An 18,451-nucleotide genomic window follows, 5' to 3' on the forward strand; every position below is an offset into this window, starting at 1 on the left:
ATAGCATTTTAATCAGTCCCAAACCGAGAAGTAATGGCGGTGAGCTGTTTGCATGCTAGTTCTTGTTAGTAGTTAGTCTCTGGTCTCTAAATGTTGTGAAAAGCTCTTATAAACTCATTGTGCTGAATAATTAGAATGCATAAGGTAAGTGAGAAATAACTTTGGATCACTGCAAACCATTTAAATTGAGCTAGTTCTGTTTTTCAAGTTTTTAAGATGGTAAAAATCAGGTACAGTGTCTTTTAAACATAATTTTATTGTACTGATTGTTGCTTCCTTTTACTTCACCACAGCATTTAAGGTGGACATTACATTGGACCGTTTGAAACAGAAAGAGGCTACAAAACGTGTTCAGTTCCTACACAACAAAGCATATCAGTATTCAAGAAATATTGGTGTTACAAATAACGAAAAACTACCACTAAGCTGTGAAGAACTGGACATATTCCTCAGAGTAAGTACAATGTAATGTAGTGATTGTATTTATATAAGTACTGTGGCAGAGTGGGTACCCGGTCTCCTCCTGTTTGTAAGGAGGTTGTGGGTTAGACTCCAGATCTCTCTGAGTGGAGTGTGGATGTGGGCATCCTGTTATCCACAGTCAGTAAATTTATAATGTACTGCATTACGGTCTTGGGAGTTTGGTCAAGTTTTAGTCTTATCTTCCTGAATTTAACCTGATCTAGATTTAATTCAGTTATGATCCTGGTTTAATCATGCCTATTTTGTCAAATTTCCAACGTCAGTCCTGTTCTATATTATCTGAATGCAAATTTTAGTCCTTGTCTTCTTGATTCAACAGATTTTATATAAATATGTAGTTTTTGTACATGGCAGTTTTACCTTTATCCTGTCCTAGTCCTGATCTAGTTCTAGTCTAGTTCTAGTCTGGACCAGTTTTGATGTAGTCTTGATCTAATCCTGATTGGAACCCTTCTCTGCCCTCAGGATGACCGAGAGTTCCGGGATAAGATCACGCCGATCTCTGTGATGTTGGAATATTCTCTGGACTATCTGAGCGCCGCAGACTCGACTGGACTCCTGCCTATTGTAGACATGTCAGCGCCCTCTAACATCACTAAACAGGTACTGCAGCCCGGGGGAGTAAATGTAATAACATTTGGTAAAGGCCCCCCTTTTTTATTTTTTTATCCGTAAAAATATGTGTAATTGAGTAAAATGCAAAATAGAACATTCCAGGTGAAGCAATTACATATTTATGGAGCAGGAAAGTTACACCTTTACATGCAGTTAGAAGAATATCGGGTCTCATTCATGACACATTCATGCGCAGGATCATACACAGAAATTCAGCAATTTTAGAACATTATTACTCTGATAATTCAACCAACAGGTCTAAATTCTGCAGTATTACAAGTTGTACATTTACATTCAATTATTTAATAAAATATTTGATGCAAAAATTCAATTTAAAACTATAAAAAAAAAAGATATGATGCAGAGGAGGGAGAGTAAATAAATTGTGACAAATAAATTTAATTTAATTAAATGGTAAAGAAAGGAAATATATGGTGCAGAGGATGCTGAGGCTTAGAGAAAGACCAAAGAGTAGATTTATAGATGTAGTGAAGTTGGTTTGTAGATTCCTGGAGAGTTTTTGGTCTCATTTTAAAGCTTTCTTCTTCCTGTGCCCTCAGGCTCATATCCTGCTGGACTGTGGAGCGGACAACATCTGCAAACCGGACCTCAAACTCTCCGTGAAGAGGTACAGAACAGAATGGTGAAGGGGTTTAGTTTCATTCTTGCTACTTGGTTACGCACTTGATCAGTGGTTGCCAAAATTTTCACATGCAAATTGGAGCTAACTCTGCTCTAAAACAATACTAAACCATGATTAAGGTATTCTTAATAATGATTAACCCAAATATTCATAGATTTGTCTCTAAATAAAACTAATACTCAAACTACAGAGCGTCCTACCTACCACATGTTCTACAGTTTGAGAAACACAGTTTTTGATATTCCTGCTATTATTTCTTTGGATCTTTTGCACATGTTCAGTTGTGTGCCATGTTCCTAATTTTTCACGAGTCTGAGCAAACACACAAACTCCCTGAGCGGTCCCATGGACGACTGTGAGCGACATCAGACGTGCGCACTGTGGTCATGCTGCATCGCATCCATCCAAGTTAAATGTTTTATTAAAAGCATCAAATTACCGCATTTACATTTCTGTTATAAGACTTTTAATTAAGTGCTTTAGCCACTTATACAATGAAAATGTCAAAAATCTTGCTCATGAACTGTGTAGTATGTTAATGCTATTGGAAGTATAAATATTTAATTTTAACTAATGCAGAACATGAGCTTCTAACCAAACCAAGCCAACTATAAACTCCAATACTGAAAACACACTTAACATTTTTATTATAAAGCTCTGACTTGTATTATGAGCCATTGTGTGAAGCTTTTGCTTGATTTTTACAACTCATAAACTAGTGACAGTCAATGACCAATACACACTGAGAGGAATCTGTATCTGCACACCCAGCTGCTCTATTACTGTACATTTATATATCATATCAAAACACAATCTAAAATGTATATTTGTATATAAAATATATTCAAAACAAGTGGTATGGGTCCAAATAAATATATTTACAAACCACACACTGCAAACAGTGAACAAACACACACTTCAAAATGTAAACAAACACACACTGTAAACTAAAAATACACTGTACATGTGACAGTCATTCCGTGACAGAGGTTGGTGGATCGAGTCCCACTCGGACCAACTTCTGTCATTGTGTCCTTAGGTCTGTCATTGTGTCCTTGGGTCTGTCATTGTGTCCTTAGGCAAGACAATTCGCCCAAGTGGTGTACAAATACACATTTGACCCACAATTAAGTCAATAGCAGAATAAACCACGCTTCCCGATCAGGAACAGCATCCAGCATCCGTGTTTACTGGTAGAGAGTGCCCCCCGGTGGCCATTAGCCGGTAAATATCTATAAATTAGGCGCACTGTTGTATAGACCACAGCGTTCAAAGTGTGGGTAAAAAAGTAACTCCTTATAGTCCGAATTTTATGGTAATTGTTTTCTATATCTTCCTTCAGTGAACCTCAGCAGATCTACATTGGTGATGACAATGCCCTGACATTAGAAGTGAGCGCAGAGAACCAGGGAGAGGGAGCATACGAGGCTGAGCTGCACGTGTTTCCCCCACAGCAGGCAGACTTCACTGGGGTCGTCCGCAGCCAGGTGCACCTCTCTACATTACAGACAGTACAATGCACTGATGCCTCTCTCAGTTTATGTTATGGGAGAGGGTGGTACTTCCTCAGGGTGGCAGTAGCCAAGGGGTAGACCTCACATTCTGTTTTTTGTTTTTTTTGTTTTGTTTTTTTGGTTTGTGTTTTCTTTTATTCATAGCGTTTAACTGTGAACACACACAGCATATCCTCCCAAAAAGCCTACTTATAAGTAGATGATAACTTTAACACTGGTACTTTGCTCTGCCAGGCCCTGACCAGACTGTCCTGCGCCTATAAGAAAGAGAACAACACCAAGATGGTGGTGTGTGACCTGGGAAACCCCATGAAAGGAGGAACCAAGGTTGTATGTTTATGACTAATGTGTCTTTGGTGGGATTGTGTGGCCACGAAACACTGTCACGTAGAGGTGGATGATGTAGAGCCTACAAGAAAATATCTACAAAGTTTTTGAAGGCGTGAAGTATTATAATAACTGTTAAAAAATAGTTGATAAAAATGACTAATGCCTAAATAGTAACTAAATGGTTAAATTTTTCAAACAAGGAATAAGGTGATGTTTCATGTTTGCACATAATTCTACAGTTCATGCACTTTTTGTCATAGTTGAAACTCAACATAGACATTTCTTGGCACATTTTAGCACACTGTTATCAGGACACTCCAAAATAAATCAAGATATTATTTTTTGCCAGTATCACCCATCCCTGTTCTCTAAGAAGCCTGCATTTCAAATCATTTTATGTTTTTTCAGTTATACATCTTCACTTTCTGTATTTATCATGATTTTTTTTTTCTGCTCTAGGTTTTGGCCGAGTTGCGCTTCAGTGTTCACCAGCTCTCAGAGGAGGACACATCGGTCAAATTTGAATTACAGGTTGTCAGGTATGTTTACACACACCTAAAAATGTAAGTGTAAGATTCAAGTCTGGGTGAGTCTGAGTGAGGCTGGGCTTATCAGGTATTCCACAAAAAAGCTTTACTAAAATCTTCTCAAACGTCATCGCTGTTTTCAACATACTTGAGGAAATTTGCCAATTCTTGTGGATTTCATGGATATACATCGTTAGCTTTTGAGGGTACACAGCACAAGTCACACGTGTGTTTGGGGTTCACCGATCTTCTACACGCACCATGGTAATGCCACACTAAGATTAAACTTTCATATTGTCCTGCGGGCCACAAAATATCCTCTCATGGGCTGCAATTGGCCCCCGGGCCGCGAGTTTGAGACTTCTGCTCTAGAGCTTTATATAAGGTGTGTTTTTGTGGGCGAGAGACACAGAGACAGAGGAGAGAGAGTGAGGTATGTAAATTACAGATTTGAATTGCCTTTGGTTAAAATCTGACAACTCAGCCTTTCCCTAACCACAATGTTACACCACTAAAATGTGTTTCAAATACAAGTAGAGTATAAAACTGATACTTATTGACCAATAGTTATCTTAAAGGCACAGTAACAGATTTGTACTCTCTTAAAAACGTGGGAAACCGATCAGTTCATTTTAAACTGTTTGCAATGGCATCTTAATTATTCACAGCAATGGGTTTATAAGCACTTGTCACAACTTTCAGAGACCAGAGCAGAGTTTAACACCACAATAATCTAACAGAACTAGAACAGAACCTTTTTAATTGAAATAGTTGTTCAGCAGTGGTTCTGTGGTTTGCGTTTTTGCCCTAAATCCATCATCCATCATCTTAGGTCTACTGTTGTGTTCTTGACCACTTTGCCAATGTATGAATCTGGTGAGTGATTGGCGATGATTGAAGGGGCCGACAATATAATTTAAAACCTTTACTAATGTATTTTTAGATTTGTTTTAAAATATTGCCTTGTAACCTGGCTCATGCCAAAATAATATGTGCATCACTCTGAATCGAGTTCTACACATTATCAATCTGGGATGGCTCTCACTGAAAGCATTTAGAAAACGACAAAACGCCATAATGATTATTTGAATCTGATTGGTCGAAGCATCACAACAGCGTAACAAAACAAAAATCTGACCTTTGTAACATCCAGTTAATAGAAACGCACAGACTTCTTCCCTGTCCACAAAAGTGCTTACCTTCAGCCTACTTTAATGTCAATTTGAGTTTGTGAAAATGTGCAGAAGTACGTCTGTTGGCGTCGACGTATTTGTTTTGGTTTGCTTGCGCGATTCACCTTTGTCTTCCACACAAACCTCATTGCTGCCCTGTGATTGGTCGCAAACCACCACATATTCTTCAGTTGTTACTTGTAAAGTTCAATAATTTCTTAGGTGGGGTGACATCATACTCACATAGTCCACTTCTTTATACAGTTTGTCTACAACTAGAGGTTCCCTCGTGTGGTTTTGAGTAAAACAAACACTATGCCTTCAAGTTACAGTGACATAGTATTAAGTAATTTTGCATGTTCTTCCAGTCATTTTGAGTTTCTCTGATCACAGATGTACAGTTGAGTTCTTTCTGAGATCAGGACTCTGGGACTCTACAAAATCAATTCTTGAGCTTAATGGGATTTTCCTTTTTAAATACATATTGATTGAATGAAATAATAAATGAAATATGTATATGCTAATGTTGTTAATCATTTACATTTAATTTTTATTTATTTATTTATTTATAGCTCAAACCAGTTTAACAACACCAGCCCTCGAGTGTCCACTTCCACCAAACTGGCTGTGCTCGCTAAAGTGGCCATCAGAGGGTAAGTGACAAACAAATGGATAAAACCAACAGGATTATTTAAAAGGACAGAACAGTCATAAAAGGTCTGAACCAGGAAATGTTGAGGACTAGACCAGGACTAACCTCGGACTGGACTAGGACTAAACCAGTACTTAACCAAGGCAAGATAAGTTTATTTGTATAGCACAATTTGTACACAAAGTAATTCAAAGTGTTTTAAAGTGCAAGAAAAACATTAAAATCACAATATAACGAAACATAAATATTAAATTAAAGGAGAAAAGTGCAGAATAAAAACCCTTATACGAACCTTTCAGTCATACGCACAGTTAAACAACCGTTTTGAACCTGGATTTAAACATTGTCAAAGTAGATTGCTGTTTGACATCTTCAGGAAGACTTACAGGTTTTAGCTGCATAAAACTGAAATGCTGATTCCCCATGTTTAGTCTTGACTCTGAGGACTTCAAAGACTGGCCTTGTGCTGGTGCCCAGAGTGTGAGATGGTTCATATGGCACTAACATGTCAGAGATGTACTTTGATGCTACGCCATATAGAGACTTTAGTACACAAGCACAGCTGCTTTAAAATCCATTCTATTCTATTCTCTGAGCCACAGGAAGCCAGTGCAGAGACCTGAGCACAGGACTTATGTGCTTGTACTTCCTGGTTCTAGTCAGGATCCAATCCGCAGCGTTCTGGATGTACTGCAGCTGTCTTAACGCTCGTTTGGAGAGGCCAGTGAGCAGGCTGTTACAGTAGTCTAACTTACTGGAGACAAATCATGGATAACTCTCTTACCAAAGCAGTGGAAAGTCGGGTCTAAACTATAAATTAATTATGACCATATCAGAACTAATCCAAGACTAATGGGCTCGACACACGGGGAGTGACTAACTGCAGCGACTAGCGGCAGCTTGTCACGTCGCGCTCTGTTCCAGAGCAGATCGAGCCTCTTACACGTCTGATTGGCTGTTTATTTGGAGGGAATTTTGAGGTTAATAGCAGTAGATGGGAAAAAGACGCTAAAATGAAATCTCGTAAAGTTTTGCTTCATTTGACTAAAATATTACAATTGGTTGCACTCTACAAAACTAAAAAAAAGCGATCCTTGGTCCACCCTATTCTGCAGCTAATTCTGTTTAATGTAAAATCCTTAAATAAATATATGTTTTTAATGTTGAATCAGTCTTTAATACATTTGGTTATTAGCCTCCATAAATTTATCTGAATTAACAAATTTGCTCATGTTAACTTACCCCTCATATTCACCCTGGCACCAACGAGTTCCCAGGCAGCTGCTTTTTTTGATATATTTGGGTAGTCTCTTTGAGATGTCAAAAAGAATTGGGAAATCCGACACCGTGAGTATAATTTTCTCCTCCATGATGTTTCTGAAGTGGACAGTGCATTGGCTCGTCAATCAAACTCTCGCTGATTGGCTGTTGTGCAGGCGACAGCCATAAAAGTAGAACATTTTTCAACTTTCATTAGTCGCGTCGCAGGCCCGCGTGTGCACGTCGACATGCACGAGCGCGAGGTTTTCACCTGCACGACTTTCGCTTGTCACGGAGGTGAGAGAGACGAGCGATTTTCGCAGTGTCGCACAGGTACCATTGAAAATAAATGGAGAAAATAAACGTCGCTCCCCGTGTGTCGAGCCCATAATACGGTTGTATTATGACCTAAAGAATGACAAAACCTTGATTAAGGACTCCTTACTGCAATAATTCATATTGTATTAACAGTTGTATCAACTGTATGTTATTTCCAGGTCTTCAAACCCAGGCCAGGTTTTGCTGCCAATTGCAAACTGGAAACCCAAAGAACGTCCTTTTTTTGGGGATGACATCGGGCCTCAGATAGTCCTGGTCTATGAGGTAATAATGATGTTATCTTTAGACTGTTCAATTATTTATTTATAAATGCATGGATAGATTGTTGGATAGATGGATAAATTTGCAGCCAGCAGTTTAAAAACACCCACATAAAAACACCACACGCAAGAAACAGGGAATAGATGCAATTGACAGCAGATACAGTTATTTATAAAGAGGACTTGTCCTGTACTTGTTGATTTAGGTCATCCTCAGACCTAAATCAAAACAAGAAAAACAATAGTGATCTGACCAGAACCGAAGAAGCCCGTTGGTTGAGCGGCGAAAGTTGAATATTCTGTTTGCTATAGATCATACCTGGACTTCAATATTGGTTATTACATATTTTTGGTAGATCACTCAGCCTTATCTGATTCTTACCCCCCTGTTGTGTGCAGTTACTAAACAGTGGTCCCAGCACCTTCTCCAAAGCGTCTCTGGAGGTGGAGGTTCCGTATCGCTTCAGAAATGGCTCTGTGCTTTATGTCACCAGCTTTGACACAGAGGGACCCATCCACTGCACCACGGATACAGAGATCAACCCACTCAATGTATCGGTGAGGACTATTTCATCCATAGATTATCTCATGTAGGGCTGTGCAATTTTGTTTTAATGTAGCATTGTCAGATGACTTCTCAAGTTCTGAAAGCAGATTTGAATAAACATTATTAAAATTATTATGAATTCATCTGTTCTGCTAAAATCATGGTTATCATCAAGGTGTAGTAGTTTATTGAAAATCTTGTAGTTCTTTGGTGTTTTTGGTAACAAATACTTAAATCAAATACTGATGTGTCCTTTTTAGAATCCATTGTCAACAGAGAAAAATGTGACCAGTGGAATTCCTCCCAGAGAGGAGGGACGAAACCAAAACCACGTCCGGAAACGAGATCTAGAGTCCAGAGATGCACCAGGAGACATACAAACTCTGGTAATTAAACAATATTATAAAAACATTTGTGATAATGAATGTTGAAAAAGGGATCTAATGGGAGTAGAGCTGAACTAGAGTTTAACAGTGGAGAGGGTCAGACAGAGCAGAGGATGCAGAGGAGTGGATGCAGATGCAGGATTCACTGTAGACATTGTTGTTATATATTTGATTTTCCTCCAGGACTGCACTACAGCTGATTGCTTGTGGCTCAAGTGTCAAGTTGGGCGTCTAGAGAGGGGAAAGAACGCTATTTTGTTTGTTTACTCAAGACTGGATGTAAACAACTTCCTCCAGGTAAGTGTCCAAATACTATGAATAAAGACTGAAGATTCTATCGTATTATTTATTTATGATTTATGCATAATTTTTGGGTGAATTTCTAGGTTGAAAATCAGAACCGGTCTTATGTGATCCAGTCCAAAGCATCCTTCAGTGTCATAGAGATCCCATACAAGAAGCTGGAGTTTGACCTGCCTTCAAACAGCACCACAGTAAGTCCTCAACATGTGTGTGCACAAGGCAGTTTAAGCTGTATTAGTTTAATATAGAAAATATTTGTTTTGCTGTTGACAATTTCAGTTTACTCTTTTAAAGCAGACAATATAACCCTTTATTATTATGAATTATTTTACAAGCAAGACAAGGTGAATATATTATGTAGGGTATGTAGCCTGTGCACCTGGACTGAACCTGTGTTGCTAGTACGTTAACCTGCAGATAAAGGGCACATACATGTTTTTTGTTGATTGTAGATTTTTCAAAAACTGCAGTGTGTCAGCCATGTAGCCACAAGAGGAGCTTGTATGTAGAGCAGTAGGTTATGTTTATGAAATGTGAAATACACATTTTAAATACCCTCCCTTTAAAACTTATTCAGGGCTTTTCCTGACCAGGCTCAACTTTTGTTTTAGCTCTTCTGTGATAGACCAAGAGCAGCCTCATTTATGGAACAATTAAAGACTGATGGAGGGTCTGTTATCTGCTTGTCCCCTTGGAGAGGTTTGCCTAGAATGTTCTACAGTATGCCATTAAACTTATCCATCTCTATGAAGACAAGTAGGTGATGGCACCAGGCAAAGAAAACACCAGTAACTGAATAAATGCAAGATGGATGTGTCTAATGCTGTACTGTGGAACATTATAAGCAAATCTGAAAGATCTCCATGGCAGAACCTCAACCAGAAGTTGCATAGTTCATCTTTAATCAGACAAATTTAGTGTAGTGTAGTCATGGTTTTCAGCTTCCTGGCATGTTATATTCCCATTGGTATCTGCTTCCTTTTTGCTTTGTTTGATTATGGAGATGTTCTTTATGTTAATGCAACAACTAAATACCTTCAAACTTAGTGACAGGCAGTGGTCAACATGGTTAACTGTAGTTTCCCTCTTTTATTGCTCGGAGGTTTACTCATTGGTTGTCTCTAATTTAGAAGACTATGTGGTTGTGCACCTACCCATCTGTGGTCCCTGTTGCAGAGAGCTGAAGGCCTCTATGCCCTGCGCTCATGTGATATTTTCTGTTTCTGTCCCCCGAGTGCAGCCTGACTGAGGGAATACCCTTTAAATCTGTACTGAAGCTTTGAGAACTGGTTTCTTTAAGGATTTTTTGCTTTATTTTAAAAAGCAAAGAGTCCTATGAGCATTATCTCTGTTCTTAACTGTAGTCCTTTTAAGATCATATGTCTTATATTTTGAATCGCTATGGAAACTGATAGGAACTTGATGTACTGTTGTGGTTCTGAAGCCTTCTCACGTGCCCCCTAACCCTGTCCCTGTGTCTCCAGGTGAGTGTCTCGGTGCTGTGGGTGGCAGACTCACCTCAGCCTGTGCCTGGGTGGGTGGTGGCCCTGGCTGTGCTTGCCGGGCTCCTGCTCCTGGCTCTGCTCATCTTCATCATGTACAAGGTGAATTTGAATTAATTTAACCCGACATAAAACAACAAAACACGTAATATGAAGATATTTTTACAGCAAACTGAAAAACAAAATCATTAAAGAATACATAGATTGAGAATCAAAATAGACTCACACACTTTAGGGCTTTAAAATTTAAAAAGGATTTGAAGAATTTAAAGGCGCCGTACCAGATTTTTACTGTCTTAAAACATGAAACACAGAACTTGTCCATTTTAAACATTTGCAGTAGTCTGAGGTTATTCTTCACTTACCTTATGTATTTAGAACATCTTAATGATTCACCACAATTCATTTCTAAGCGCTTTCAACTTTCAGATGTGAGTGCAGAGTTTTGCAGTGACAGTAATGCTAACAAGTAGCATGCTTACCATATACTTCATGTTACTGAGACAATAAAATGCTTTATAATTAGATCCAGGCAGTACACCGCTGACTTATTTTGACCTCAGGACGTGGTTATATCCTGTCTGTACAGGGGAAAGACAAATTATGCTCAAATACATGGAAAAAAATCTGATACAGGGCTTTTAATGTTTTATTTGTACATAAAACAACATATGTCGTTTAGGACATTTTTTTTTCAGCAAACTGAAAAATTAAATTAAATTACAGAATACATAGGCTAGAATAAGTTCATTATTAGAATATAATTAAAACAGAGTTATCTTAATTGTTTGTATTTTGGTGCTATAGTAAACAGCACATGGTTTAAAACTGAGCAGGAGGACAGGTCCGAACTCTATGATGGAGTTTACTATGAAACAAAAAACTGGCACAAAGCTCAATGTCTTTTCTGTCAGCATAGATGAAATAAAGTAAAATAAGCGGTAACAATATTTAATCAGGCAAGATTGTAGAAGGACTTAAGATTAATATGTTTAATTTTGTGGAGCCAATCCCAAATAATGACAGGGCTCAACATTTGTGGATCATAAGTTTGAAATCTTTCTTTCAAAAACAGTAAATCTTTCATAGAATTACATAGGCCTCTGCCCTCCTTCTGAGATTATGACATAAAACTCTATTCAATAACAAAATTAGTTATAACTATTGTTTTTCCTCTTGTAGTTGGGATTCTTTAAGCGAGTGCGCCCCCCTCAGGACGACTGTGCAGAGAAGGAGCAGCTGCAGCCAGAGGAGAATGGGAACATGGATGGTTAATGGACTTTAGGTTTGCACTGAGCGGAGTGGTACGGTTTTGGCATGTTTCAGCCCTATATGGCACGGTATGGCATGGGTATGGTATGGACAGATTCTTAAAAGGTTTTCAATGCCACTGACGTGTCTGCACAACTTTTTATTTTTTCAAATTTTCCCTGCTAAGTATTAACCACTTAAACCATTTGGTAACTGAATAGTGAAATAACCTGATATCCGCACCTCAGTATTTTACTTGCCAATGCCATACCCATTCTACATACCATATACTGTTCTGTTGCCTTATGAAAAAGAGAGAATTTTTAAATTATGTCTTCAATCAAGGCTGCAACAACTTAATAGTTATTGGTAAATAGCTTACATAAAAAACATGCATGCCATGAGCGAGAAAACCCACAGTCTGTAATGTAATTAAATCAGGAAAAAATATACAAATTTGAATGTTTGAGATTTTGAAATATTTTCTTCCATGACGCCTTTTTATTTTTTGCCTCTGGTTTACATTTTATTCTAAAAAGAAAATGTTCCGTAACGTTTTAGTTGATTGCTAAATTGGCATTTGTTGCAGCTCTTAAAATACAGGTTTATTTGAAATTACATTCACTAAAGCACATTTAACTTTTAGAAAATTTTAGATCATGAGAAAAGTAGATTTTGTACAGCCAAGAGTGTTTTGCCAATTAATATTTATTGTAAATACAAGATTTAAGGTAATTTTTGCACAATTCGCAAACTACAAATTGTTGCTCTGAAAGTCCTAAACTGCTGTTAATAATAGTTATAACTACATGAGATTAGGGGGTGGGCTTGAGGTGTACTGATCTTTTTTATTATTTTATTCTTAAGTTTGTAATGTTATCTAGAGCCAATTTAAATGTAGAAAATATTTTTGTTAATCATGACATATAGCAATATACAAAATGTTTATTAGAGCAAATATTATTAGCAGTGCCAAGCTAGTTTCTGCGAATCTCAAAACTGTATATTAACAGATTTATTTCTACCAACACTCCCAGTGCCAAAATATAATGTGCAAAATTGTCTGCATGGAGTTGTAGACAAAAAAAAGGAACAAGAATCAACTTCTTTCCTCTCAAACAACCTAACAATAAACCTCCAAAACCAGTTATAAACCAAGACTTGATCAGATCCAAAGCAGGACTAAGCCAGGACCAGGACCACGGCAACTCTTCTCAGTTATCCTTTGATAGCAAATATATGACTGAAGATTAAATCAGGTTTAAACCAGGTCAAAAAACATCATTTAACAGAACTAAAGAAGCAGTACAGGACTATCCTACCTTCTGTCTACTTTTCCAAAGTGGGATTGTGCTGACAAATATCTACTGTATTTAAAATTATGATTTCTACTCCATGCAGACTTACTTTAAGTTTTTTTTCCCTCTTTTTTTAATTTTTATTTTTTTTTTATATTTTTTTTGTTTGTTGATAAACCAGAATTAATGTGTCACTTCTATTTCAAAAGTACTTTTTATTTGACAACTTGTTTTTTGTTTTATGGGGGAACAATATTTTTATTATGTTACTTATAATTATTTTTTTTCATTTTCCGTTTAATATTTACATGTGTGTGGGTCCAATCTATTTCAAAAAAGTTTATTAAAAAAACAGTAATAGTATTTTCCTTTGCACTGATGTACCCTTCTTTAGTATGTTTGGCTGTACACAAAAATACATTATCAGAATTGCATTGTACTAAAATGAATGAGTGTGGACACAGAAATATAGCTGTAAATTTGCCCATATTGGGTTCACCAATTCAAATTTTTTACTTTGAATTGGTTTATTGCAATGGACATATGGATAGTAATCTAAAAATACCATAACTTTATAGCCAACCCTATTCATAAAAAAATCTAAATTTGGAGTTCATTTTATAACCTAAAACAATGTATGTATGGACAGATTTCATTTTATTATTATAGACCTGTAACATTGGAGTTGAAATAAACTGGTTTGTTCATATTGTGTTTTTTGCACATTTCTCTCATGCTAATTTTACACAGTTCTGACTGGTGCTGAATAAACAGACCAAATAAGAACAAAGGATAAGGGTCAAGATCTTTTGAGTCAGAGTCACAATCATGTTGTCCAAGTCCAGGTCATTACGCGTGTTCACACTTGCACAATCACCAGATCAAAATTCAGAGTATATAGTCCAGAGCTAAACCTGGACTAGACCAGGACTAAACCAAGATTAGAATGGGACCGAGCCCAATCATTCAAATTTAGGACAAACCAGGACCAAACTGGGTCCCACTGTGAATTATTGCGGCATTATACTACCTTTGAACTTGGAAACAATCATTCAACTTAATTCTCATATCTAAATTTCCATCACTATCTGCCAGGAGTTGAATGTCTCCACATTTCACTCTAAGGGGGGTAGAGCCAGATCTTCCAAATTACACTAGTTGTCAGGGCTGTGCAGATCTGAAGGGCCCAGTCCTCTGAGTCCCACTTTCGGTGTAGCTCAACAGATTTTACTATTGGTTTTTATTATGGATCAGACCTGAACAACTGAGGAATTACACAGACAAGAGGCAGAGACATAAAACCTCCACCACAACATGGCCCAGAGGAGAGGACATCAAACCTCCACCCACCAGGACATAGGGCCCAGGAGAGAGATGAGGTCAGGAACATTCAGAAACATTTAAACATTAAAATCCATTTTGAATACATTTAAACAAAGTTAGACTTACAGAAGACCTTGCAATTGTAACTCCAATGGTGCTACATTTTCAGGACCACTGCCATATAACAAAATAGTAATATAATAGCGTGTATTTGCTGTGTAACTACACTTCAAAGGATGACAAACGTACGTAACCAGTATGTGATCTTATCAGCATCAAGTTCCACATAATGACTTTCAGCACCTTGCCCTTTTAAATGTCAGAGAATCATTTAAAAGCTCAAAAGACACACCTTTCAAAGAACAGTGAAACACACACACCTTATGGCAATGTTTACTCTTGGGGTTGTGTTGAAAAGGAGGCATAGTTAGTGAAGTTAGTTTGAACATGGCTGAGACAGAGCGCGTGTGGGGGAAATATCATAGCATTAGTGTAATCATTCAAGGGAATACAATGTTGTTATAGCCAAACAGATACTTGGTGCATCCTCATCTTTTGGGCTGGAGAGATGGCGTCTTTAAAGACGATCATCGGCTACAGGTAGGTGCACTGAGAAGACATCATCTATAAGTTCTGACTTTTGAAACATATTTCCAAGGTTTTTTGTTGAATTAAATGGTTCAGCTTGCATAAGTAAAAAAAACAACTTTGGGTTTCTTAATATTTTGAGGGAACACATACGATCTGATAGTTTGCACATGTTAATAAGATGATATTTGTTCTAAAATAGGTAAGTTTAAATTATTGTTATTATGTTTGGTTCTTGACATAATACATGTCGTATTATACCAGGGTAGTTCACGAGCCTTTTACTTAGTATTAGACCAAATTCCATTACATTTAAAATGGTCAGGTTTGCACTGCTGAAGATAATTCTGTTCTATTTCCACCCATGACAGTCACATGTTCAGGTGTTTGTCTTGTCCTCTGTGCAGCATGGTGATCCTGATCATCGTATTATCTGCGATTATCATCATTATTTTGGCTTCTGCTTTCGCTGGTAAGGTCCTTTTAAGGTTTAAAGTTACAATTTTTTGCAGGATAATAAAAAAGACTTTCTGATTTGTCTGTTTTGACATTGAGACCATTTACTCAAAGACGATACTTACTGGCTTAAACGTCAGGCATATACGAACAAATTTATCACCTGACTTTATGAAAGTAAAATGTAATTATCATCCTATCCTAATATTGAACTTGTACTTTGTTAAACCTTTTCATTCAAGCAGGATTTATTACATATTATTAAGTTGTCTAATGTCATCATTGTTTTAAGTGTTGTTTAGTCAGACAGGGTGTTATCTCTCCTGTTTTGCATGTTTTGGTTTTACAGTTTGAACTTTGATGTCTAATATTTGTTGTCCAATCTCATTATCTAATGTTTTTAAAGAGCTGAAAATGAATTCCATAAACATTTAGTCACAAAGTTTTTATACTTTTTATGAATTAATTTTCCAATGGATTATGAAAATGACACATTGTAAACAGCTGTGTTGTTTTGTAAGTTGTTCTTGTTATTTGTTTTGCATTATATATAAATTCAGAACATCAAAATATTCCCCTTGTCTTTATGGTATTCACCTTATTCCAGCACTTGCCATGGGCATTCAGGTTGTATCATTTTGCATGTGGCTGCCGATCTTGGCAGGAAATCAGAATCGGAATTAGAATCCTTTTATTGCCATTGTTTGTGAACACAGTTCACAAACTAGGAACTTATTTTGGTGATAAAGTGCAACATAAAATAAGTTCTATAGGGACTACAGAGCCGTTTTAAAACCTCCCAGAGAATCGGTGCAGTGTTGACTTGTAAGTGCACATGAACATGGAATGTTTTACACAAATCAACAAACTTTATATCAGATTTTAGCTGAATTTTTTTTTTCTCAAATTCTCCATTGAAATTAATGCAATTCCTGCTTAACCGGAGGTGCCACGACAAGAAAGCGCAGTTTAGTTGCATTTAAAGACAAAAGTGGGTGGGACAGAATAAGCTCAGTATAACAGTACTCTCTCAACCTATGTTAGTAGAGCAGAAACATCTATTAGGCTTTGTCCCAGTGTCTCATCCATGCAGGGCCCAACTTAAAATTTGGTTTTCTATAAGCCCTGGTGATTGAACTATGTAAATAGTTTGCCATATCTTGCAATGGTAAAGTCTCAAGACTGAGATATTTAGCTCAGGAGTAGACAAAAATTAATACACAATAATAATAATAATAATAATAATAATAATAATAATAATAATAATAATAATACATTTTATTTGTTAGGCGCCTTTCAAGGCTCTCAAGGTCGCCGACAATACACTGTATAGTCACAATCACTTAAAAATCTGAACTGAACCTTGTAGCTGGGGTTAATCTCTTGAACTTCTTAAGTAGGTACTGAATCTTTTGTATCATATTCCTTTCAGTATAAAAGTATTATAATATTTATTCCACTGCTCTATAGGGAAACATTCATCTGTGCTCAGCCTCGACAAAGCTCCTGTTGCCAATTTGGGCAAAAACCAACTCCTTAGCTGCTACCAACAGATAATCAAAACCATGCCACTGTCCCAGATGTCTGTGACCTGGACGAAGAGTGAGGTGCCTGGGGTGGTCTATCAGTTTAAGAATGGAGCTGTGGATCTCGAGAACCAGAGCCCACAGTTCAAAGGCAGGGCCACGGTTTCCTCAGTCGACCTGCTGACAGGGAACACCTCGCTGCTACTGTCCACGGTGAGGAGCCAGGACCAGGGGAAGTACACCTGCACAGTTAGCAGCAGCGCCGGAGGAGGGGCAGTCACTGTAGACCTACGAGCTGGAGGTATGAAGGATTAGTCTTTAAAGGTGCACTGTGTAACTTTTCTGATATATAAATGTATGATAAATATAGCTGACCCTCTTCTGTTCATAGTCAGAATGCATGTTTTTAATAAATACAATAAATCTGTTTGGGGCCATGCTGTGGAACATTCTAAGCAAAGCAATATCATCTCCATGGAGACAAGCAGATGATGTACTCTCCTCCAGAAAAATTGCATACTGCGCCTTTAATGTTAAAAACACCAATCCTTTATTTATATATTATACATTCCAATATTGATACTAAGAATGAGGGTTGAATGAATAATTCACCAATTGTAAAGCAAATAGAATAGTGATTTGAAAACAGTAGGTGGCAAAAAAGAGAAGGGACATTGGTTCGTATCTTATTGTATTACTTACTTCGGGACATTTTAACCTTCTGGTTGGTTAGAGATAAATACACATGGATATTTTGCCATATTTACCCTAAAACATGATCAATTCCAAAGTTCCAATGATCAATTTTGTCCTTCCATAAACTTTTTTCCCCTTTTCCTGTTCTAATCCAAACAGATATGGATTTGTGTTTCTTCCAGCCTTTTCAGCACCATCTTTCACATTATCGAACAGCACTTTGACAGCTGTGGCAGAGCGCTGGTTTCCTAAACCCAGTGTGACCTGGACCAACCTGAATGGAACTGTTCTACATGGGAACACCAGCCTGAACTCAAACAGTGCTGGTGTATACACTGTGGATACAGTACTATCACCCATAAACATGAGCAATACTTACATTTTGAGGATTGAGAATGACTTGAAGATCTCAGTTTCACAAGCAACTGTAACAGGTACTTAATACGGCCTCGTAGATGTTGTTGTTGATTTTCTCCGCTCATTGTTTTAATTGCATTTTTATATTTTCAGGCTCTGGGGTTACGCAGCAAACTTACCTGTACAACACCAACAAGGCGTCCTCATCACTGATCTCATCTACACAATTCACCTCCATCATCACTGTTTTATACATTGGCCTGGCCTGCCTCTCATAAGAGCTTTAATGACTTTGTCTCCTTTAAGAAAGTTCTGTTTGATCCATCTGATCAATGCTACTAAGGAGTGACAGATAACAGTTATTTTATTTTATTTTTTAATATAGATAACCCAATAACATCTTTGTTCAATGAATTTGAGAAC

The 18,451-nt window shown here is 37.4% G+C and overlaps 2 protein-coding genes across 2 annotated transcripts in view; both read left to right on the plus strand.

The window, feature by feature from the left end:
* The window catches only part of itgav (integrin, alpha V), a 37,131-nt gene extending 23,335 nt beyond the window's left edge, over positions 1-13,796 (plus strand). The window contains exons 19-32 of the mRNA XM_033986914.2: positions 294-454; positions 949-1,086; positions 1,659-1,726; positions 3,084-3,228; positions 3,490-3,582; positions 4,045-4,124; positions 5,857-5,937; positions 7,694-7,799; positions 8,195-8,353; positions 8,603-8,728; positions 8,912-9,025; positions 9,115-9,222; positions 10,516-10,635; positions 11,716-13,796. Of these exons, the coding sequence (XP_033842805.1) occupies positions 294-454; positions 949-1,086; positions 1,659-1,726; positions 3,084-3,228; positions 3,490-3,582; positions 4,045-4,124; positions 5,857-5,937; positions 7,694-7,799; positions 8,195-8,353; positions 8,603-8,728; positions 8,912-9,025; positions 9,115-9,222; positions 10,516-10,635; positions 11,716-11,808 (1,592 nt within the window). The 3' untranslated portion in view covers positions 11,809-13,796. The remainder of the gene's footprint in view (positions 1-293; positions 455-948; positions 1,087-1,658; positions 1,727-3,083; positions 3,229-3,489; positions 3,583-4,044; positions 4,125-5,856; positions 5,938-7,693; positions 7,800-8,194; positions 8,354-8,602; positions 8,729-8,911; positions 9,026-9,114; positions 9,223-10,515; positions 10,636-11,715) is intronic.
* A 1,084-nt stretch (positions 13,797-14,880) lies between these two features.
* vtcn1 (V-set domain containing T cell activation inhibitor 1) lies at positions 14,881-18,306 on the plus strand. Its single transcript, XM_033986478.2, has 5 exons — positions 14,881-15,005; positions 15,401-15,465; positions 16,920-17,276; positions 17,854-18,105; positions 18,182-18,306. The coding sequence occupies exons 1-5, from the start codon at positions 14,974-14,976 to the stop codon at positions 18,304-18,306; spliced, it is 831 nt and encodes a 276-aa protein (XP_033842369.1). The 5' UTR covers positions 14,881-14,973.
* Positions 18,307-18,451: the final 145 nt, after the last annotated feature.

The sequence above is a fragment of the Periophthalmus magnuspinnatus genome, chromosome 21 (assembly GCF_009829125.3).
Source record: "Periophthalmus magnuspinnatus isolate fPerMag1 chromosome 21, fPerMag1.2.pri, whole genome shotgun sequence".
Classification (NCBI taxonomy): Eukaryota; Metazoa; Chordata; class Actinopteri; order Gobiiformes; family Gobiidae; genus Periophthalmus; species Periophthalmus magnuspinnatus.